The following is a 23,461-nucleotide window of genomic DNA, read 5'->3' as shown; positions in this document are numbered from 1 at the left end:
GTCCAATGTCTGCCCCTGTGATTTATTGATGGTCATTGCAAAACTCAACTTCAAAGGGAACTGATTACGTTGGAACTGAAATGGGAAATTATCAGAAGCTGATGGTTGCATTTTAATACGTGGGATAAACACATGGTCACCACTGTAATGTCCACAAGCTATCATGCATTCTATTAGATTAGGTGTAAATCTTTTGCAAATTAACCTAGTTCCATTGCAGAGACCAGAAGATGGAAGGAGATTTACGAGCGAGAATGACTGACAATTTTCTTTCGAATTAATTCATAAGGACTCATGCCTCCCGGACAAAGTGTATTTATAAATTCAAATTGGATAAATGTTGCGGTTATCGATCAAGATTGAATCGTAGCCTCTATATGTAACAGCTTCTCCTGGGAATCTATTTATAAGAAGTGTATTAATAGCACCAACATCTTCATTCATGGGGGTCAGTATTGATCGCTTGATAAATATATCAGTACCCAATGCGTTAACATCAGATTCTGGGTATGCAATATCAGCAACTGTAGTTATCAACTCTTCTTCTGTACTGCGTGTTTCTACTACAATCCCAGGAGGCAGCTCAATCTGAGCAGTTTCTTCAGTTTGAAGCTCACCATTACCAAGAGCTAAAAGAAATCTGGAAAACTCTGGATCATCTTTGGCTCGAACATTAACAGTTAAGCGATATTTGATCAGTTGAGACCAGATTGCAGAGGAGACCATGCTAGAGTTCACTACTTCTCTTAACGATCTATGAGGGACTACTGGAAGCACTTGGCGAAAGTCACCTCCGAACACAATTAATTTTCCACCAAACACCAAATCTGGGTCACATAGATCACGTAGTAAGTGGTCCACGGCTTCAACTGTTTCCTTCCTTGCCATTGAAGCTTCATCCCATATAATTAAGCTAGTTGCTTGTATTAACGCAGCAAGGCTCCCTTGCTTTGGCACTGCGCAGGTCAATGGGACATCCAAATCTAAAGCAATTTTAAATCTGGAATGTGTGGTTCGCCCAGAAGGTATATTTGCTGCAGCTATACCAGAAGTCGCAGTAGGTAATACAATCTTACCAAGTAACCGGACTTCAGCGTACAAAGCATTGTATAAGTACGTTTTACCAGTACCACCAGGACCGTCCACAAAAAAGGCACCAGGCTTGTTCTCCCTAACATGTTCAACTATGGTATCGAAAACTTGTTGTTGTTCTGGATTTAATGAACTGCGACATTTTACACACTCTTTTGGTATAGGTGCATTAAGTGCATCAATTATATCTCGGGTTCTGCGGAGCACAATATCCTGGGTTTCGCTCAAGTGCGAGAGTCCAAATGTGCGTAGAGATTTGCCCATTGCTTCTAGATGTTGTTCAAACTTCTGAACTGTAAGAACTCTTACAGTGTATGCATCGTTTGGGTGATCTCTTCTAAAGTCTTCAGATAGTGCAGTGTAGTACTTATCCCACAGGTTTACAGGATCTTTTGGCTGGCAAAAAATGAGAACAGTTGCAAACAGACGCCGTAGAGCAGAAGGCATCTGTACATTACATGCTTCAGCAAGGCACAAATCAACCATATTATCTTCTTCAATTAACCTGAGTTCTAATGCAGCTTCTTGGTAAGTTGAGCAACAATGACCATTGACTGTCTTAAGATCTTCAAAAGATTTCGGAGATTTAACATGATTAAGTAGCAATCTCAAGAAATACCGTTCTCCTTCTGATGGCGAAACAAACACAAGCCTAACTATTACAAGTAATTTATTTCTTCTTTTGAACCAAGTCCGTTCTGTCTTATCCCATCTATAGTGCTCAGTAAATTGGCTATATAAGTACCTTTCAGTTGTTTTGTGTTCATTATTGTTGTTAATCTTGAAGAATTCAGTTAATGGTGTCCTGATCCGCTTTTCATTGGAAACTACCCGAGTTAGGTTTTCATGAGGCCTTAATTGTATTGTCTGCATGCTTGGAAGATGTATTGAAGTGGCATGACTGGTGGATAGATCTCGAATGCATCAAACCCATAAATCCGCCACATTGCTTCTATTGAGGAAACCCAGCGTCCGACCGCACTCGCTGAATTTCATCAACTACTTGACCGCATCTCCTGTCGCTATATTGAACGATATCTTATCGTGACCTTTGTAGACATACTTATATAAATATTTAATCGCTTGTATGGTGGAGCATACTTCGACATTTAAGTGACAATCGAACAGGTCAAGGAGGTATGGGTTATATGGAATAACCCAACGGTTGTCGAGTTGCTCACCCCTTATCTTAGCACTATCTCCTGTCTTACGCCGCCTGTAAACAGGATATCCATCTGAACTATTAGTTGTTGAATCTGCAAATTGCTTCGGATACGCATACTTGCATCGGCCTTTGCTACTTTTGTGCTGCATGCATTGACGCTCAGGGTCTAGGTGGCCACAAGGCCCATGCATCATATGCTTTAGCACACACCAGACGCAGCAGCTTACATTAGTCATCAAGGGGATCTCAAAGACTAACAAACTTATCAAAGTCGCTAGTACATTCATCCTACTCGCCAGGCTTCATTATTAGCAAGATATGTGCATGTGGAAGGCCCCTTTTTGAAATTCAACTACATACACAAATGCAAAGAACTTCTCCAAAGATCTTACCTTCAACCAGTTTTTTCTTCAATGCTAGCAACTTTGCACGAAACACCCTAGCTACTATATCCTGACGATTCTCGAGCTTCTTCTCCAGAGCTAGCTCTCTTTTATTTCAGTGCCACCGCATTGCGAAATGATGAGAAAAAATCTGGTTTCCCATAGCGCTGTACAAGAGCCATTGCATTAAGATACCTCCTTTTCATATCCCTAGGTCCTCCAATATAAGTCGCCGGAAGGATAACTCGTCTACCAACGTTAGTCACAAGATCGCTCACCCGCATCTATTGTGTCAAGTAAACCTTGATACAATTCGACCTTATAGTATCTTGGTTGTTTTAAATAGTCCAAGCGAGTGTTTTCTAATTTCACGTACATATCAACCACATATTGTCAAACATCTCCCACTCGTAACAAAGATGTTCCCCGGCCTCGTTCGTAGCTTGTAGCAAAGAGTACTCTCGGCAAGACACATTGCGTTCTTGTGAGCCCGGTCTCCGTGAACTTCCCGCAAGAAGGATTTATGATTGAGTTAGGTGGTCGTGCATAGGGGTGAGTCCAGGACTTAATGGAGCAAAAAATCAATGCTTACTTTGTTCTTCTGCATTTAGTAATCCTTCAGCGTTTTCAAATGTGGAAGGTAGGGGCATTTCACCTTGGCCGGATGACGCCGTATTTGTAATAGGAGCAAGGGTCATACTACTATGACTTGTTGATGTCGTATCCGCTGGATAATACGCTTTTTCAAACCTTGGTGCCAACCACACTCTCCACATGGGAAAAGAAGAGGGTGCTCAAGCGGGTCATAACAACCATAGTAGTGCATAATTCTATGAGAAGCTTGTGATCGCCCGATTACTAAGATATGAGGTCCACTTGGTTTCACCTAATGTCGTATCATCACCCAGATGACAAAGAACTTCATCGACGTAGGTACATTGCTTACACGTTGGTCTCTTGTAGGATTTTTTCTCGAATACGTATCTGTGTATTGTCATTCACGTTAACATTCTTTAATGATCGGAAGAAACGTGCATATGGGTTTGATTGTGTTATATTCATCGCATGTCAATCACATTCGATCTAGGTCCGAAAAGCACCCGGAGCGATTAGCGGCTTCATGTTGACCATCATAAAAGTATAACTGCAAATACTTTGGATTTCCGTCTGTTGGCACAAGATCTGGAACGTTGTGGTAGATCTGACCATGTAGCTTAAACACATAGATTCCTTGTTGTGTATCTGCGTAAGTTTTACCTCCAATTGAGCCGAAAGCAAATAAGTTATTGTAGAGGCGTGCATATTTCCCGAAATGAGTAGACAAAGGGGTTTGGAGACGTGTATAATCTAGACAATGCTACAGGATAGCTGTTGGATGGTAGCACTATTGTTCCATCTCCGCAACAAAATGTACGGGACTCGAAGCAATTCTCTTTGCTAGACACTTTGTACATGATCCGGCAACCGTAGTTGGAGAGGTTTCCACTGGAAGCGGTTGCCCAATCATAGCAAAGAGCAAATGCACTTTGCAAAGTTGTAACATGAAGTAAAAAGCTAAATACTTATATATGCATATAGGACAATAGTTAAACTACAACTGATAAAAAATATACCTTGCTTTTTTGGTGTTATAGGTCAGGCTGTGCGTATTTTTGTTGGATCTCTCCGGACCACTTCTCGCTTTGACGGCGCCTAATGTTTAGAGATAAGGCTTTAATTCATGTCTTAATGATATAATCTTATAATACAAACTAATGTGTGGTTAGAGCATTACTTTGGAACAGCAGCTAGAGATTGGCCTTGTGTCCTACATTTTCTCTTTGTCCGGCTAGTTGCAGATGTACTTGGGTAGTATGGGAAGTCATCATCTGCAAATAAGCATGAAACATCATATAAACTCAAGGTAAATAAGCTATAAACATCATTATCAAACTAATTGTGAAAACTGTAACTTGACTTGTTAACTTACCCATCTAATTAATATACAGAGCATATGTAAAAATGCAAGCCCCTTGTCCTCTGCAATTTTGTGCATGCTAAATGGTTAGTTTTATTGCTTAATAAGTAGTACATCAATGGGGACTGCTCTTGTAATATACAAGGCAAGAATACGCACAGGAAAAAAAGTATCTAATATGCTGTGAGCATAAATGATCAATAACCTAATAATTAGGTGTGGATAGAACCAATCTTACGCTGAACAATTTCCACTGAAGGAATGTCACTTTGATTCAGAGGAACAAACTATTGTCAGAGCACCGTAGTACCGAAAATAATCAAAAGTTGTAAATTACTAACGACCGTATTTAATCTATAATTGTACTATAGACACGACAATTCCGAAGGCGTAGTTTTACAGGCTAATTTAGAACAAACCCGCAACTTTTAAAACTAATTAAGGGTCACAAATCTTAGGAAATACTTGATAAATATTCAACTCGCATTACAAATTACTTAACATAGTCAGTAAGTAGCGAGGATTACAAAGATGGACATATATTTTGATTGCAGAAATTGAAAACATAATGACAACTTCTAATGTCTGCTAAAGAACTTACAATACACTTTGCTTTATAAAATACAAGCTAGCTATAGAACAAGTAGCGCTACTGACAAGAAACATAGCTAACATGGACATTATTATAGTAACTAAATGTTACTGCCCAGTTCTCACAAAATAAAAAGCAAAAGCAACTACGCATATAATACATGGCTTATAAAAAGCAAAAGCAACTACACCGAGTTTTTTGATAAGAAAATTACAAGCAACGCCATCAGTCTAGAAGTGTGGTTGCAAGTAAGCAAAAGAGCATAAGTGGAGAACCATGCTGTCATCACACGAACTTAGGATTTTCTAAAGAGCCTATCAATAGAATCTGCAGGAATTATAAAAGCTTTCTTATTCTTGTTTTGTAGCTCAGCAACAGCGATGGATGAAGCTACACTTATCTTTCGTTTCTGAGGAGGTGGAGGCGGAGATTTCAGGTCATGGATTGTGTGCAGCTCACCTTTAGGAGTAGTACAATCATTGTCAATCAGCACAACACTATTAAGAAGACCCTGCTGCACCTCGCAAAGTTTTTTTTCTAAAGTATGGAATTTTTTCTTCACGTAATTGCATACCATTGCAGCAAACTTAACTTCATCAGGAGCATAGTTTGCATCAATGATGTCAATATTGTAAATAGGTATTAAGTACTCTATGACCTTGTGAGCAACTTCTTGTTGTGATGCGAGTGCTGTTGCAGCAACATCGCTAAAGAAAGAGGCATGTGGGTGACTTTCACTATAATGATCTATAGTTGTCCATGTAGTGAAAGCTGAAGGATTATGTTCTATGGTATATAAAGAGGGGCTGTGAATAGGAAGCTTACTGATGATTACCATAAGAACAGACACCATGTCAATGGTCACAGAATGTAAATGAGATATCTCATGGAATTCAAACTCCTCATCTAAACATATTTTAGGTAGGCCCTTTCCTAAGCGGTCTATTTCTACATGCTTCAAGCGCCACAAATTGGCACATCTATTATACTCTTGTTTTTTAGCAGCCGTAAAGTCTGCAATGTAGATGTCAAACTTATCTATAAGATCGAGATAGTCAAGTTCTTGCACTTTTTCATATGATTCCTCTAGAGTAGTCAAGGGCCTCCTATATAAATAAGTTCATCACCACATAATCAAAGGGCGTGATTCTTCTGAGACAGTGTTTTGTTCTAAGCCCAGTACAGTATATGTAGGGTTTGGGAATTGAAGACAGTCAGTGATTCGTGTTAACAAAGGCTGAAAAGGAATTGCGATTTGTATAGCCGATGTAGCCATCGTCTCCAAGCAATGTTTCCTATATAAAAGGGCAAATAATGATCAGCATTAGCTGGTAGGGTCAGTCCATTAAATAGGATTCTATGAATGCTCAGGAAATACAGGCTTACAGTGGCACTGTGTGTGCACTGCACAAATAGCACAACAGATCAGCACTTTAACTTCAACCATTAGCTTATACTACATAATTCAGAACTATCTAAGGTTATCTGGAGCCTAGACTGTCAAGATTCACCTTAATGTTTTAAAGCACTAAGAAGTAAAACTTTGAATTATCTCTAAAAATCTACCAATATCGAAAGAAGACGCGACAATTGATGAACTAAAAAAGAGCAGCAAATATAACAGCTATGACAACAAACATATTCATATACCCAATTTCCAATTTAGCAAGAGCCGTTAAAATTATTGCATACTGAGACCTCTTTTAAGAACCACTAAACAATTAGTGATTAAATGTCATAATAATTCTGAGCTATTTAATTTAAATTATACTCCATTCCATACAAACAAAAAAACTGAGATTATATACCTTAACATATAACTATTTGACTGTAAGACAAAGCATGTTAAATGAATTTGCAAGAAATAATTGCATGCAAATTTAACTGTAAGTACAAATGCCAGAATAAAAAGTCAGGTTCAATCTACTTTTCACATAACTACTAACAGAATTGTCAATGATAAAGCATAGTGAATAAGCAAGAAAGCACCTTCTGAAAAGTGGTTGCTTGTTATAGAAGAGCAGAATGAAGTATATCAGAGCAGTTAAGAGAAAGATCTGATATTAGTGATTGTGTGTAATTGAAAATGCACATTTGTTGTTATATACAGGAAAATGTAGTGCATGTAGTAGGGTTATTAAACAATTCTTTTTTATAGTAAAATAATATTGCAAGCCCCACAAAGTTCAACTTATGATGAGATAAGGTGACATAGTTGCAGAAAATATGTGCAAAGGTGTAAGTATAGTTAGTAAATTATGAATATAAGAATAAGTTAGTTACATTGGCGCCTTTTTTTGTGGTTGATTTCAGATTTGGTGGGATTGATATGTACTTTGTTAGTTGGTTATTGCCCATTGTCTAATCAAATTATAAGTATGGACGCATGTGCTGAATGAGTAGCTGGTTGCATAGTACAGATCAGTTCATCTAGACAATCTTGCAAGTTGTTTAATCTTAGTCTATATTAATAAGGACTTGTAAGTATTATTAGATACAAATAGGCTTGTTTACGTAGTGATCTTAAGTAAAATTTCAGCATTCATAATGTTTTTTTTCCTATTAAGCCTGATAAACACAAGATGAGATGCTTGCTTATTCGTTGTCTGATAAAAGTAATCTGCTAAAATAATCCTTAAGCTTAGATTTCCAGACAACAGGTAAAGACTGACATAAATAAAAGCGTATATTAAGGATCTGTTTAGTCGTCAAAGAGCAAGCATACAAAAACAACGGTGAATCTGAGAAGACGAATTGACACGGTAACTCTGAAAGTAGTGTTAAGCATATGTAACAGTCCATCAGAGGCAACATGGGTACTCTACATTAATACATTCGATTAATAATACATGTAATCAACAAGCAGAAAGATCAGACCTAATGCCATTTAAATTTGAAAGCGCTGATTATCAAACGACTACACATCATGGACAAAAGCATGACATAGTGATAGTAGTCCACATGAACATAACATATTACTAAAGTGAGTAAGAAAGAACAAGTGCTTAGAACATTAATTACAAGTAAACATAAGCAAGCAAAGCCCATAATTAAAAGGATACATACTAAGCAAAATACAATTTCCCCAGACACAGGCAGAACACAACAAAACAAGAATGACCGCTGCTAACAAGCAAACACAATACACGAGGCAGCGCAGCAGGGTCACAATATTACAGCTAACTGACGACTACCCTAAAAACAGACCTTTTATTTAGAAAACATAACATAGCACTTGTGCATCTAGGAGCGAAAATATTCTAGACATTCCTGGTGCGTTTGCTGGTAGACCCTTGTTGTAGTGGAGCTTTATAGTAAACAGGGTTACGACCACTTGACACACAATAACATTGTTTGGGGCTAGCCGCATCAGCCACGTCGCAGAGGTTCCGGTTTGACAGGTGCTAGAGTAATCTGAGGAATATGACCTGTTTCATTTTCAAATGACATTTCATCTTGCTCAATAAGTAGGTTTGAGAAAGTTGGTTCATTAAGGACCCCATTCATCCTTGCTCTTATCGCAAAGCAGCTTTCCAGTTCAAGACCACATAACAAAGTTCCTAATTTAGATTCACGGGTTCCATAATTTGCATCAACAATCTCAAGATTGTATGCAGGTATTAGATACTGTACAATTTTCTTAGCCAAATAGCTTTTTGCATTCACAAGGGTGTCACAAGTTGGCCCAACAAAAACCTCCTTGGATGCATTATTAAGCTGAGGCTGGACTATTATCCAAGACGTGTAACGACCAAAGGTCAAAGGTGCTTGACGATCCAACGGTGTACACTGAATTGCAATAGCCTTGAAAATTTTCCTGAGAAGAGGCATATAGTCTAATAAAACATGAGTTACATTCGCAGGACTACCAGGCATATTCTCCTCTAAAGCACCCCTGCTTTTTCCTTTGATAAGATCTTCTAATTCATAGCGCTTAAGCTTGTAAAGGCCACTGCAGCGCTCCAGGTCACTGTATCGGTCAAAAGTTAAGTCTTCAACAAGGACTCCCCACTTCTTAATTAGATTACTTAACAGCCTTCTTCGCAAAGAACTTCGCAGGACTCCTCTACTGTATTAGCGCGCCCACCTACATATGTTAGAGTTAAAACCACAGTAGGTGACTGCATGATATTCGTTTTAACTGCCACATATGCACTATTCTTAGACAGGTCCAGAATATGGTAAGCGGGCTCAGGAAAGTGCAGCACAGCAGCTATTTGTTTCAGCAGTGGATGGAAAGGTACAGTTATCCGATTAACCGTCGCAGGGAACACCTGTACAAATTAAGCTTGTACAATCAGCTCTATCACACGCTTAACTCTTATCACATCTAAACAAACTTACATATCTACAGTTCAGATCAAAGCAGTAATTCAAACTCAAACACTTATATCATGAAAGCTGAAAATGAATGGAGCACGGACACAATACACATTCTAGATTCAAACTTTCAGAACAGGCTGCAGCCAATGGTACATAAGACAATATAATTTAAGAGCTGAGTCAGCTTATATATGCCTAAACTATTTAGAAGAGACCTAAGAGACAATTTCAATTTCAATTTTAACAAACTTAACTTGATTTGAACTCAACACAACTGTATTTGATAGAATGTACCCTGAAGTGTCTTTACATAATTCTAACTGAAGTAATTTGAACCAAGTATTTTAAACTCCATGAAAGTTAAATGTGTTCTGTTTAATACTGATTGAAAGCACACATGAGTTGGTGCAACTTGACCAAACTTATCAGGATAGTAATCTTAACTGTAACAGTATAAACAACTAAATTAGAAACATGCCCTGATCTAAACACTTCATGCAACAAAGATTGTATCGACCAAGATTTAACAATACCGAGGTCAAACAAATTTGAAAACCAGTGTGTCAGTCTAATCTAACCTACTGTACTTAACTCAATACCGCTATAGAAAATAAATGAGAGCGTAAAAAAAAATGGAACATAGAGTTACATAGCATAATTAGACACAGAGCTAAACACCATAGTAAGGAGGGTAAGCATGTAACTAAATAAATCAAAGCATACAATTTGTCAAATGTTTAAGCAAAATATATACCTTTGGATTAGGCATGTGAAATTGTTGTTCATGATAAGCCATCAACCGTGCAGTAAAGAAGAGTTAATTGTGTTTTAGTAAACAACAGAATAATATCACCACTTTTGATAAAACCATATATAGCAAATAAGCCAATAATAAGTATGTATATATGTAAATTATAGTCATTGTCACAACAATACCCCTATAAAAGTGTAGTACTATAAAAGTAGTTTACATAGCATAAAATATGGGATTCTTTGAGATATCTTATCTAAAGTTTTGAGTAAGTACCAAGTTAGTATGCAAATTTAGAGTGTAGGGAGAAGCCATGTGTAAAGTGGTTTCATAGCCTTACTATTTTGACTGTTCATGAACCAAATCATTTAATTTCTCAATTGAGAAAGTGAAGAAATCCTAGAACTAAGACTTCCAAGTTACTTAGTAACCAAGTACCAATTTGATTGTGGAAATTCTAAGGATTATAAAAATGATGTAAGTAGGGCCCTTGTAGATATGGAATGCTCACTATTTTAGTTTCAATTATGTTTGCAACACCTGCTGAAAGAATTTAGTACTTCCGAGCAACAGTTATTATCACAGCTAAACAACTCGGTGAAAAGCGTTGAGCAAAATATTACATATATATACATTGTCAGCCAAAGTTTACAAACACGCAGTGTGTTGCTCAATCAATCAAAACACATCGTAGACCAAACTCCTAGTCAGGACACCCACTATTACAGAAGTTATCCGATTACATCAAAATAGGCCACAAGAACTTTCTAACATTAACTGATTATAACCCTATAACTTATAACAAGTGCGGGGCTAACTACTGATGCCATTTAAGAGACCTCCACAGTATAAGCTACAAAATATCAACCATGATAACTATCAATAGAGGAAGATGAAGAATCAAGTTCTTGGAGCATTTCTTCTCTTAGTCGCTCTTCATGTAGCGCTTCTAGATGGTCACAATACACATCAAAGATTCTTAGAGGCTCGTGGTGTCCTTCTGGCAGTATCACTATCTTCCCACGGGCAGAACAGATATCAAACACTGCATTCCAAGCCAAGACATTCCGACCTTTTCAAGAATTCAACTACTTCTCCCGTCGGGATGAAGTTCTTCTCGTTTCAAATATTACGGATCCTGCAGAACTCAAAACAAAAGACGTACTAATAATCAGGAAATGTAAAGTAGCAGTACGCTCTAGACCTTTATATATATATAAAAGATTGACCGAAACTTACGATCTGTGACAATCCCACCCAATATCGAAGCAGAAATTGGGCATGGAAGGTTAACACACAGAGGACGAAGATGTCTAAGGACTGAACCGTGTTCAGACAACAAGCCGAATACAGCGGTTGACGCCATGACAACATCTAACCGGTGAAATAGCTTTGGCGCATCCGACACAATGCGGTCGATTTTTTCCTGGATATCTCGGACTATAGCTGTATTCTCATTCATATTGCCTATCTCCTGTCAATCTACATATTCTCTTAATATAATGATCATTCCACCATACTCAATGAACACTAACTGAAAAGACATCTCACATAAACCAATTACACTACTCTTATTAAATCAAAGCATATGCTTTTCTGTTAGCGACTGTGATTAAGTAGCGAAGAATGACAACAATTGAATAACAATTATCAGCATTGATTCCTCAAGAACAGACCGCTAAATCTAACCAGAATTGTCAATGCAAAACCACTAAACCTGATTAACTTCAAAGCAACTGAAGGTAGCAACTCTTAAAATTGTCAATGCAAAACCACTCAACCTAATCACAACACACAACCTTAGTTTAATTTCCAAGCCATTGAAAGCAAAACTGCTAAAAGCATCAATCAAGTTTAGATCACATAACAATTATCAGCATTGATTCCTCAACAACAGACCGCTAAATCTAACCAGAACTGTCTATGCAAAACCACTAAACCTGATTAACTTCAAAGCAACTGAAGGTAGCAACTCTTACAATTGTCAATGCAAAACCACTCAACCTAATCACAAGACACAACCTTAGTTTAATTTCCAAGCCATTGAAAGCAAAACCGCTAAAAACATCAATCAAGTTAAGATCACAAATTAACAATAAACTTAATGAACAAATTAACAATAAACTCACCAAAGAAAATAGTAAATAAAGAGGCGAGCAAAGCACCAGATCTGAAATGATTCGAGATTAAAAAATAAGAAATAATGAAAGACACAAGACATCAATCAAGTTAAGATCACAAATTAACAATAAACTTAATGAACAAATTAACAATAAACTCACCAAAGAAAATGGTGAATAAAGAGGCGAACAAAGCAGCAAATCTGAAATGATTCGAGATTAAGAAATAAGAAATAATCAGAGATGGTTATACAGATAAATAACCAGGTGAGGAAGAATGAGAGACAAAGAATGAAATAGAGAAGGAACAATTAGAAAAAAGGTTAAAGAGCAAGAACAGTAACCAGGTGAGGAAGAATGAGAGACAAAGAATGAACTGAGAGAGACAATAGAGAGGAAACAATCAGAAAGAAGGGTAAAGAGCAAGAACAGTGCGATGGCTGTTCATCACGTGAGGCGCACGGTTAGCACTGCTCTACTGTTCATAAGCAACTAATTTGCACAACTTTGGACATTTATAAGGGCTTTAGAAAAAAAATCACAAAAATCTATTCAAAGTGAAGTCGGGTACCCCTAGGCCCTACCTCATAAGCACTAGGGCACGTTTACGTTAGTACGTACTCCCTCCTATTCTTCTTTTTCTTCCCCTTTGGATGGGGCACAATATTTAAGGAAGTGAATAAAATATGAATTGTGAATTGGGTGGGGTTTGGTGATAGGAGAGAGGAATGAATAAAATAAGGAATTGTGAGTTGGGTGGGGTTTGGTGATAGGAGAGAGAAATGAATAATTATGAATTAAATAAGAAATTGTGAGTTGGATGGGGTTTGGTGATAGGAGAGAGGAATGAATAAAATAAGATTAAAAGTTTCCAAAAAAGGAAAGGAGAAGAAAACCTGAATAATCCGTTTTAGGAAATAGGGAACAAAATAGAGAATAGGAGGGAGTATAATATAATTCCGTTGCATTTTTTGTTATATTATTGTATACTGCCAGAAAATATTGGTCGAAACTCGAAATTGATACGAAGGAATAAGTCTATGATTGATAAACCCTCTTATTAATTTCCGTTGTTGATTAGTGTTATTTTGCTTTTGTGAAGTGGTAGGAATTACCAACAAGCTTTCCATTGTTCGATATGCATTCCTCGAATTCAGGTAAATTCGATTAAATTTAAATTACCTAATTTTTAATTACCTATTTAATTGTACTTTTAATCAAAATTGTTTCTTGGAAGTCTAGAAGAATATGCATAATAGACTTTGTTTGATTCTACTTGAATCAATTGATGGAATTAGTCATGTCGATGCAAACAATGAACACAATTTGTTTACTTTCTTATTCTTTGTAACGGTTTTCTTTAATTAAAAGTATACAAATTAGGGGGACGGAGAGAGTGCCCGGTAATCTGGTATAATTAAACTAGCTAGGAAGTTGGCAATACCAGATTTGTGTTGAGTTTTGTCGTTCCGAACCAAAATTGTATCATGGATCATCGCGAAATAGAGTCTTTGAGCTCGAATAATGTGTTTCTGGTACTCAATTTAGCACCTTATTGGTGTACTGATTACAATCATATGTTGAAAGTTGAAACATAACCGACTTTAATATTCCTTTTATCCCGATCATCTGTTTGCCTTTTTAATTACTTGTAAAGGATATTTTAATCAAAGGTAAACATATGATTGGAACGGAAGGAGCATATAAAGGCCCAAAACTTAGAATAAATGTTCTGGCCGGAATATTTTTGAAATTGATGTTATTAAAACCCTGATATTTTCGACTATGCAATTGTCTAACTGAGTCTCTTGTGCATGATATAATGATTCAGCCCAATTTCCATTTGAAATACTGCACAACATTGCACTGATGCTACCCTTCAGCTCCATCAAACAGCTGAGGTGCTCGAGTAAGTTTTGGTATAACCTTCTAACACACCCCAAGTTTATAGATTTAAATTTAACTCGTGCACTTGAGAATCCGCCTGGCTATCTTTTTAGTGCATCTCTTAATAGGGTACCTCCCAGATTATGGTCACGCTAAAAAGCATGTTATTTTGTGGAACAGTCAGGGGGTCATCTTAGTACCCCCAAGATCTTTGAGTACTCATTCGACTTCAGTGACCGTGAAATTTGGAATAGATTTCAATCAAGTGGAGGTTTGATGTGTGCCTACTCGAGTCGATCGTGTTGCTTTCGTATTTTCAATCCCCATATAACAGAGGAAGTTCAAGTTCCTCGTGATCCCATATTTAAAAAATGGAACTTTCTAGATTTCATCTTCAGTTACTCACCGTCCATCAAAGAATATAAGATTCTTAAGGTGGGATTATTATACTGTGGATCACCCATTGCTGAGATTTGCACACTTGGTTCCAATATTTGGAGGGAACTACAAAATGTTCCTAGCCGTTTTTGGGATAATGAGTATATTTGCTGTCAAGGGAATCCGTTTTGGATGAAGGACTCCGATTTACATTTTTTTGATCTTGTTTCTGAAAAATTTCATGTTATTCCTGGCCCTCCAAGACGCGATCGTGTTCATTTGAACTATGTTCGTAATACCTGTTACAATTTCATGAGAGGTATGCTTATAAACATGGGTGACACAGTAGGATATGTACATAATTACAGATTGTGGGTGTTGAAAGACAAAACCCAGGGAATATGGATAAAAAGATACGATTTTTCAATCCCACCGTTGTACAAAGATGCAACGCCTATTGGTACCTCGGAGAATGGTCATTTGTTTGGCTACATTTGTGATTCAATCAACGTCTTTAGCCACGACATGGGATGTAGAGGTTTCAGGATCATGGAGATGAACTTGGCCGATTTGGACGAAGAACAGTTGAGAAGAGTAGAGTATATGACGCCTCATGTTAGAAGTTTTGTGTCGCCGGTTAGAATCATGAACATGGGAAAGAGGCTAAATCACAAGAAAAAAAGGGTATTAGACACATTGAAGTTGGATTATGATGCTACTGAAGACGATCTTTTCGACCGAATGTATGAATTCATGGAGGCATATAAGAAAAGTTGATAATAAAGGCCAAGACTCATAGTTAGGTTGCACGTTGTTGTGAATCACTCTAACTCGAGACAATTTCGAAAAATTTAACTTACGATTCAAGTTTTTCATCACTGCATTGTTTGGAGGGTATTGTGATTTGTGGATGTTTAGAAAAGTATGAAATCAGGGAAAAATGAAGTTTAGTTTTCGGACTTTTGCTTTTTTTTTAATAAAAACCAAATTAACCATCCACTTTTAAAACAAACATATAAAATATTGACCTTAGTTACATTTAGAGTAAATTAATAATTACTCCCTTTTACTTACCACTTTTCTAAAATCTCTTCTTTTTGAAAATATTTTAATAACTTACTCCCATAAAATGTTTTCAGGTCAAAAATTACACGTATTTGCATTTTCAGGTGAAAAATCTTTATTTATGACCGTTCTGCTCCGGTCTTCTTCCACATTAGTAAAACGTGTTCTGGACTTCTGGCACCACTCGTCAACACCACCATCTCCATCTTTAATTGCGAGCTCGGAATCGGACCTTCAATTCGTCCTGCCTCAAACACGCTGCTACCGACCTATCGTGGTACCAACACTTGCTCCTTCAATCATCATCACCCCCGCACCATCATGGCAGCCTCTAATTCCGAGCAGCAACACCATTTCCCCTGCCCCTCATCTGCCTTCGATCTCGAAATCGAAATCGACACAACTTTGTTCACGCACCATTGTAGCAACAGCACCATTCGTCAACCACTATCGAATCCACCACCATTCTCCAACCACCATCATTGGTGAATTTGAAATTAGGGTCTAAGATTGGGTGATTTTGACTGAAGGATGATATGATGTTAATTGAGGTCTTCTTCAATTGAAAATGTCAGAAAATGAGAAAACCCCAATTAAACCCAACACAAACCACAACAACATCGCCCTCATTGCCACTAGATCGGTCGCCTACCGACGACGATTCTCCCCGACCACCACTATACGTTGCTTCTTCCTCCTAACCCACATTTCAAAATCCTGACACTATCCCTATAACCACCACTAAATACCAGAAAGATATGTTATTAACCCGAATTGGGTTCGACTTCGGAGTCGAAAATATGTTTTCTTCTCATCTAGGTAGTCTTCAATCTTTGTCTAATTGAGGTTTGATTGTTTGATGTTTTCACCCGACCAATTGGTGTTGGTGTTGGTGTGGTAGTGGTAGCATATTGGCAGTGGTTGGTTATGGTGGATTGGAGGAAGTAAGGGAGTGAAGGGATGTGAATGATAGTGAAGAATATGAATATAGTGAAGAATATGTGTACTTCTTTTAATATGTTATATGTTCCACATCGAAAAACAATGTTAGTGTGGTGATTATAATAAGTATAAATTATAAAATTGTCCCACATCGAAAGATTAAAATAAGGTGGGTGATCATATGATTATAAATAGGAGTCATCATTGGAACCTATATACCAACCAAAAACCTTTTGAGTCTCTTAAGTATTATTTTGGAGAGCTCTTAAGAGTTTATATCATTATCTATGCGAACTTACGAACCAAGTTAATAATACACAAACACAATATTACTCGTATCACACACGCAATGTTGCTGACCACATTTCCACATTTCCACTCCACTATCACCCATGGCCCCACATCCCATGTCTCTTTCACCTTACGCAGTACCCATGACTTCATATCGCCGGCGCCGGCAAGCTCTGCCGACAAAGCCTCTACTCATCTCCATCTTCTCCCCGTTTTTCACGCCGACCCCTGCACAAGCTTCGCCCCATCCTCGAACAAAATTGGCGGCATCACCATTGCTGAAATCCAATAAGCATGTCGAAATCCAATAAACCCGTCACCAACAATGTAATCTCCGGTCAAAAATTACACTTTCCGATGCGAAAGTTTCTGATTATGTCACTAGTGTAATTAGTTTTTTAATATTTGTTTTCGTTTTATGTAGATCTAGCAATTAGTTTATGAAAGTTAAAAAAATATTTTTTGGTCGGGGTGGTTTTGAGGAGTAGGGGATCGTCTATTTCGTCAGATAGTTGCCGCCGGAGATCCGTTACTACCTTGTTGGGCATGATTGATGCTCTCCGGCGTGAGGCTAGGTAGCTGCCGGTGACAGCTATTGGTGCGATACAATTGACGTCGTGAGTGTGAGAGCTATGGACTCGTGTTTATTTCTGGTCGTGGTGGACTGAGGTCGACGGTGGTAGTGAGTGTGGACCGGTGCGGTCCTGACGGTGTGGATGATCTACAAAGGAGCAACGATGGTGACTGGTCAGTTTGTAGTCGTGGTGATGTTATGTTGTTGGGTTTGTTGCAGTTGTGTGGTGGTGGTAGTAGGCTTACGGTGGTGATAGTGGTGGTAAGATGGCGGTGCTGATGGTGGTGGTCAGATGGTGGTCGTGATGGTAAGGTGGCGGTGGTCATGGTGGTGGTAAGATGACGGTGGGGGTGGTAGGCTGGCAGAGTGGCGGTGGTGATGGTGACGGCGGCAATGGTGGTGGGTGGTGGTGGACTTTGTGGATCCTAGTGGAGCGGTAGATACACATAATACCGGCCCGGATACACATGGTATTACTACGGGATACATGTGTATCTAGTAGTTATATCATGTGTATTTGAGGGTAGTTGTATGTGTATCTAAAAGTACTAACTTGTGTATCTGAAAGTATTATACTGTGTATCTGAGTAGTTCGTACGGTTCGCACCGTACTTTAGTTCGCACCTGACCCCAACCCTTATATATATATATATATAGATTCAAGTGATGTTTATAATCTTTATATAAAAACTTATACATCTCATTTGCCAAAAAAGTATTATAAAAAAAATGTACGAATATTAATAAATAGTACTCCCCCCATTCAAGACCAAAATACAACATTTTCATTTACACACTTGCCAAGACACAAATTACAACGTAAATATCTTTAAGTTTACATTATAAAAAATTTAAAAATTTGATATTCTCATTGTACTTTATAAGTGAATCAAATAAGATCTCACATGACCATATTTTGTCTTACATATTGCAAGGAATCGTAAAGATTCTATTCGTTCATGAATAGTGGTCTTGAATCGAGGTAGTATAGTATTTGCTCATTATTATTAACCCGGGTTAGATGTCGAATTATGTGCGAAACAGATGGTGTATTTCTAAGTATGTTATTTGTCCCACATTGAAAAATATGTTGGTGTGGTGAATATATTACGTATAAATAATAGAATTGTCCCACATCGAAAGTTTAGCATAAGGTGGGTGATCATATGATTATAAGTCGAAGGCATCCTTAGAACCTAAATACCAACCCAAAACGTTAAGTCTCTTAAGATTATTGTCTTGGAGAGCTCTTAAGAGTTTATATCATTATCTCCACGATATGATATATATGTGTTATATTATGTCAAAGTGATGTTTATAATTTTTGTATAAAAACTTATACATCTCATTTAGCAAAAAAGTAACATAATTTTTTTTTTTTGAAAAATTATATAATTAGATTCATGGTAAATAAATGTTAGCATTAGAATATAGTATCATATTATTTGCACATATTTATTTGTCCCACATTGAAAAATAATTTAGATGTGGTAAATATACTACATATAAATAGTTGAATTGTCCCACATTAGAAGATTATCACGAGGTGAGGTATCACATAATTATAAATATGAGTCATATTTGAAACTTAGGGGTATCAACCCAAAATCTTTTGAATCGCTTAAAAATTATCTTAGAGAGTTCTTATAGGAGTTTGTATTAATGACAAACCTTAGTTACAACAATACCATACAAATATTAATCACGTAAATATTTATAAAAGCGATTATATATTACTATATTAGTGATATTATAATGTTTATTTTAAGACAATCGATAATATAATAATTTTATTTAAGATAAAATCATAATAAAAAAAATAAAATGGGTGCTAAATATACATAAATTGGTTATTAATGTGTCATATAATGATAATCTCTGCACTAAAATAGAAAATTTAAGAATTATATTACAATCAAGTGCTGCATAAAAAGATATTTAATCCACAAACAAATCAATAATGAGCTTTTTTACTTTGATAAATAGTAGAATTAAATCTTTTTAACTTTCAAATATAGGTAATATTATGCCTCATTACATTTGAGTAACTATAACACATCATAATTTTTAACCACTAATAAAAATCGCACCAGAAAAAGAAAATATTTTGCATTTGTTTATACATTTTATTGCTCCCTCAATTACATCTTAAAAGTCGTGTTAGGAAAAAAAAATGTAATTTAAATCATATCATTTGTACATATTTTAATTGGGACAAAAAATGGAAAAGAACGTACGAATATAAATTGATAGTATAGTATTTTCTTATTATTATTAAACCGGGTTGGATATCGAAATAGGTGCAAAAAAGATGGTGTATTTTTTCGTGTGTTATTTGTCCCACATTGAAAAATAATGCCGGTGTGGTAAATATACTACATATAAATATTTGAATTGTCCCACATCAGAAAATTATCATAAGGTGGGGTGATCTTAAAAATTAATTTAGGAAAGTATCATAAATAATATTTTTTGATGTAAAAAATAAAGTAGAGAATATTTTAATTATTATAATATATATTTCCTATATTATATTCAAGTGATGTTTCTAATTTTTATATAAAAAATTTTACATTTCATTTGGCAAAAAAATATCGTTAAGAAAATTATGAAAATAACATAATTTGATTCGTGGTAAAAATGATATCATTAGCGTATAAATTTCATATAATTTGTATATATATAAAATGGTTTATTTCTTAGTATGTTATATGTCCCACATTGAAAAATAATGTAGGATTATATAAAAATAATATAATTGTCCCACATTGAAAGATTAACATAAGATGTACTGGTCTTATGATTATAAATATGAGGCATCCTTGGAACTTAGTTATCAACCTAACATCTTTTGCGTCTCTTAAATAAGATGTTTTGACTTTTGATCTATCTAAATAAATGATAAGACATAAGATGTAAATATTAAGACCTTATAACCAATTTTTGTTTACTAAGTTAATTACCCCGTTGCAACGCACGGGCATCCAAACTAGTTTAATTTAATTTATAATTCTATGATGATACTAATTAATTCTATAAGCGGGGCATGTTAATTTTAAGGAAAATCACTATATTATTGTGTTTTCTAAAAATAATTACTTTAATTTAATGTAGTTTCCATAAGTATTCTTTATCAAGGCATCTTTATATTATACTTTTAACCAAAACTATATAATATTTACATTGAGGTCCATTTATCAGGTCCATCACACGGTGCTATCGATTTAAAACTATATAGTATAATTAATTTGTATAAATTTCTTTAATTACATTAAAGTCCCTTGGTTTCTGGATTTAATATATAGTATTGATTGATTGATTACAAAAACTAAAGTATGGAAAATGGCTACGAAGAACCCGTTTTACACAATTCAAAGTATTTGTGATCCAGCCCGATCATATCCGTAATTATTAGGACGTGAAACCAATTGGGAATAACATCAAGGCAAAAACAATGTCTTTTCCTAATTAAACTAGCTTTCCTAATTACATTAGAATTGTATTTTTAAAGTACTTCGATTTCTAAAAAACCTAGCTTTCCTAATTACATCTTGTATAATTTAGTATAAATTGAAATCTTGTGTTCAATTGTTTTGCATCGCAGAAGAACAAGCGAAAAAGGATGGTTGGAGGGTATTTTGATAGGCTTCCATGTGAAATCCTGCATAACATTGCATTGATGCTACCATTCGACTCAATCATACAACTAAGGCGCTCGTGTAAGTTTTTGTACAACTGTCTGACTGATGTCAAGTTTGTAGATTTGCAATTAACTCATGCACTTCAGAATTCTCGTGGCTGTCTTTTTGTTGCATACGGCAAAAATGGAAGGAATGATGGAATGTATACTGTGGAACAATCAGGAGCTCATCTGAGTGATCTGACTACCTCAAACATCTTTAATTATAAAATCGGAAGACATCCGTATTCGACTTTTCAATCAAGTGGAGGTTTGATATGTGTCTTCTCGAGGAAATGGATGAGCTTTCGTATTTTCAATCCCCATATAGGACAGGAAATAGAAGTTCTTGATGTTCCTAAATTTAAAGAATGCAGTTTCTTACAATGGTGGTTCTTTAGTTATTCACCGTCCACCAAAGAGTATAAGATTCTAAAGATCGGGATAATAAGAAGCGAGGATGAGACAAGAAACGAGAGTTTCCAAGGAAATGTAGCTGCGATTATCACACTTGGTTCCAACATTTGGTGGGAAATAAAGAATGTTCCCACTTTTCAATTTATTTCATCATTCGTAGAATGTCAAGGGGATTTGTTTTGGACGAAAATGTCCTGTTTATATTCATTTGATTTTGTTTCCGAAAAATTTCAAGAAATTCCTGGCCCTCCAAGCGATCCTGTTAATGTGATACGTAATAGTCATGGACGTGTAATTGTGAAAGATAAGCTTATAAGCATGGGTCACACAGTAGGATATGTAAAGGATTGCAGACTATGGGTGTTGAAAGATAAAACAAAGGGCATATGGATACACAAGTACAATTTTTCAATTCCCAGGTTGCACGAATATGTTCGCGGGCTAACATGTATTTCAGGGAATGGCGGTTTGTTTGGCTTCATCGATGATTCAACCAGTGTCTTTAGTCAAGACATGAGACGTACACCTTTCACGGCCATCGAAACTAAATTGGATCAGTATATAAGTGAAGAGGCTTCGGAAGCCGTAAAGTTTATCGCTCCTCATGTCAGAAGTTTAGTTTCTCCGGTTAGCGTCCTGAAAATAGGAAGTAAGCAAATTTATGATCATTCTGATCACATGGACATTAATCTCAAGAAAAAATGGGTACTAGAGGCCTTGAAGTTGGATTATGACGCTTCTGAAGACGATCTTTTCGACAAAGTGTATAAATTAATGCGAGAATATGACAAGCAACCAAAACTGAATAGGCGATAACTTATACTCCATCCGTCCGGTCAATAGTTTACACTTCCCTTATTTCCCTCACAAAATAAAGCAAGTGTAAACTATTCAGTGTGTTGAGTTTATGGATTCAAGTACCTAAGAGGGGGAGGGGGTGAATTAGGTACTCTTTTTAAAATTTTAACTTCAACTTTATTGGATTAAAGTAAGTTAAGTGAACAAAAGAGTTTAGAGGATACTTTGAATAATATTGAAAGATTGAACAAGTATCACGATGAATGTTTGCTGAAGTATGAAAGCAACAATCGTTCGATTTGTATCTATTTGTCTCGGTTTGTGGAGTATTACTATGCACCAAATACGACAAAGATGATGAACTCACTTCTAAGTTTGAGCGAAACAAAACAAACAAACAAAGTAAATAAGCAGCGGAATTAAAGTGATAAGCAATGAACACGGGTTTTTGAATTGGTTCGGCAAATACTAAAGTGCCTACGTCCAATCTACCTTTTTATTACTTTCCTTTAGTGATCTACTCCGACAACTAAAAGACCCTTGTAATAAAAGACGCCAACCTACTCCGGTTGCAAAGCTAGTACAAGAACTACTCCGTTCTTATGACAAGCTAACTCGCAATCTACTCCGATTGCCAACTCACAACCTACTCCGGTTGTCAAGAGTAAAAGACTACTCCGTCCTAAACTCTTCTAACACACTTAAAATGTAAAGGATCAAGTTTCCACTAACACATTCTTAACAAAGAATAGAGGTGGACAACTTTTACAAGATCAACACTTTTAAGCAAGAGAGTTTAGTATAGAAAAGCAACAGTAGCCACGACTGTAGAAACTGAAAGACACTTGAAGACTTTTGAAAGGATTTTGCAAAGAACACGGTTTTAAGCTTCTAAAAACAATTTGCAAAACATGAAAGAATTAATTCAGAAAAGTCTTGGGATTTATGGAAGGAGGGACTCGGTATTTATAGAGGAGGTGAGTGAAGGGATTGCTAGGGTTTTGAAGGGCTTTGAAGGGTCAAAGACCATGCATGTGAGGAGCAATA

The 23,461-nt window shown here is 36.3% G+C and overlaps 2 protein-coding genes across 2 annotated transcripts; one reads left to right on the top strand and one right to left on the bottom strand.

Moving 5' to 3' along the window:
• Nucleotides 1–324: 324 nt before the first annotated feature.
• On the bottom strand, nt 325–1,965 carry LOC141587485 (uncharacterized). The gene has a single exon (XM_074408967.1). It carries the CDS (start codon nt 1,963–1,965, stop codon nt 325–327), a length of 1,641 nt encoding a protein of 546 aa, XP_074265068.1.
• A 19,177-nt stretch (nt 1,966–21,142) lies between these two features.
• LOC141587484 (F-box protein At3g07870-like) lies at nt 21,143–22,432 on the top strand. Its single transcript, XM_074408966.1, has one exon. It carries the CDS (start codon nt 21,143–21,145, stop codon nt 22,430–22,432), a length of 1,290 nt encoding a protein of 429 aa, XP_074265067.1.
• Nucleotides 22,433–23,461: the final 1,029 nt, after the last annotated feature.

The sequence above is a fragment of the Silene latifolia genome, chromosome 6, assembly GCF_048544455.1.
Source record: "Silene latifolia isolate original U9 population chromosome 6, ASM4854445v1, whole genome shotgun sequence".
Taxonomy (NCBI): Eukaryota; Viridiplantae; Streptophyta; class Magnoliopsida; order Caryophyllales; family Caryophyllaceae; genus Silene; species Silene latifolia.
Note: the sequence above shows the minus strand (reverse complement) of the source record. Positions and strands in the feature narration are given on the sequence as shown.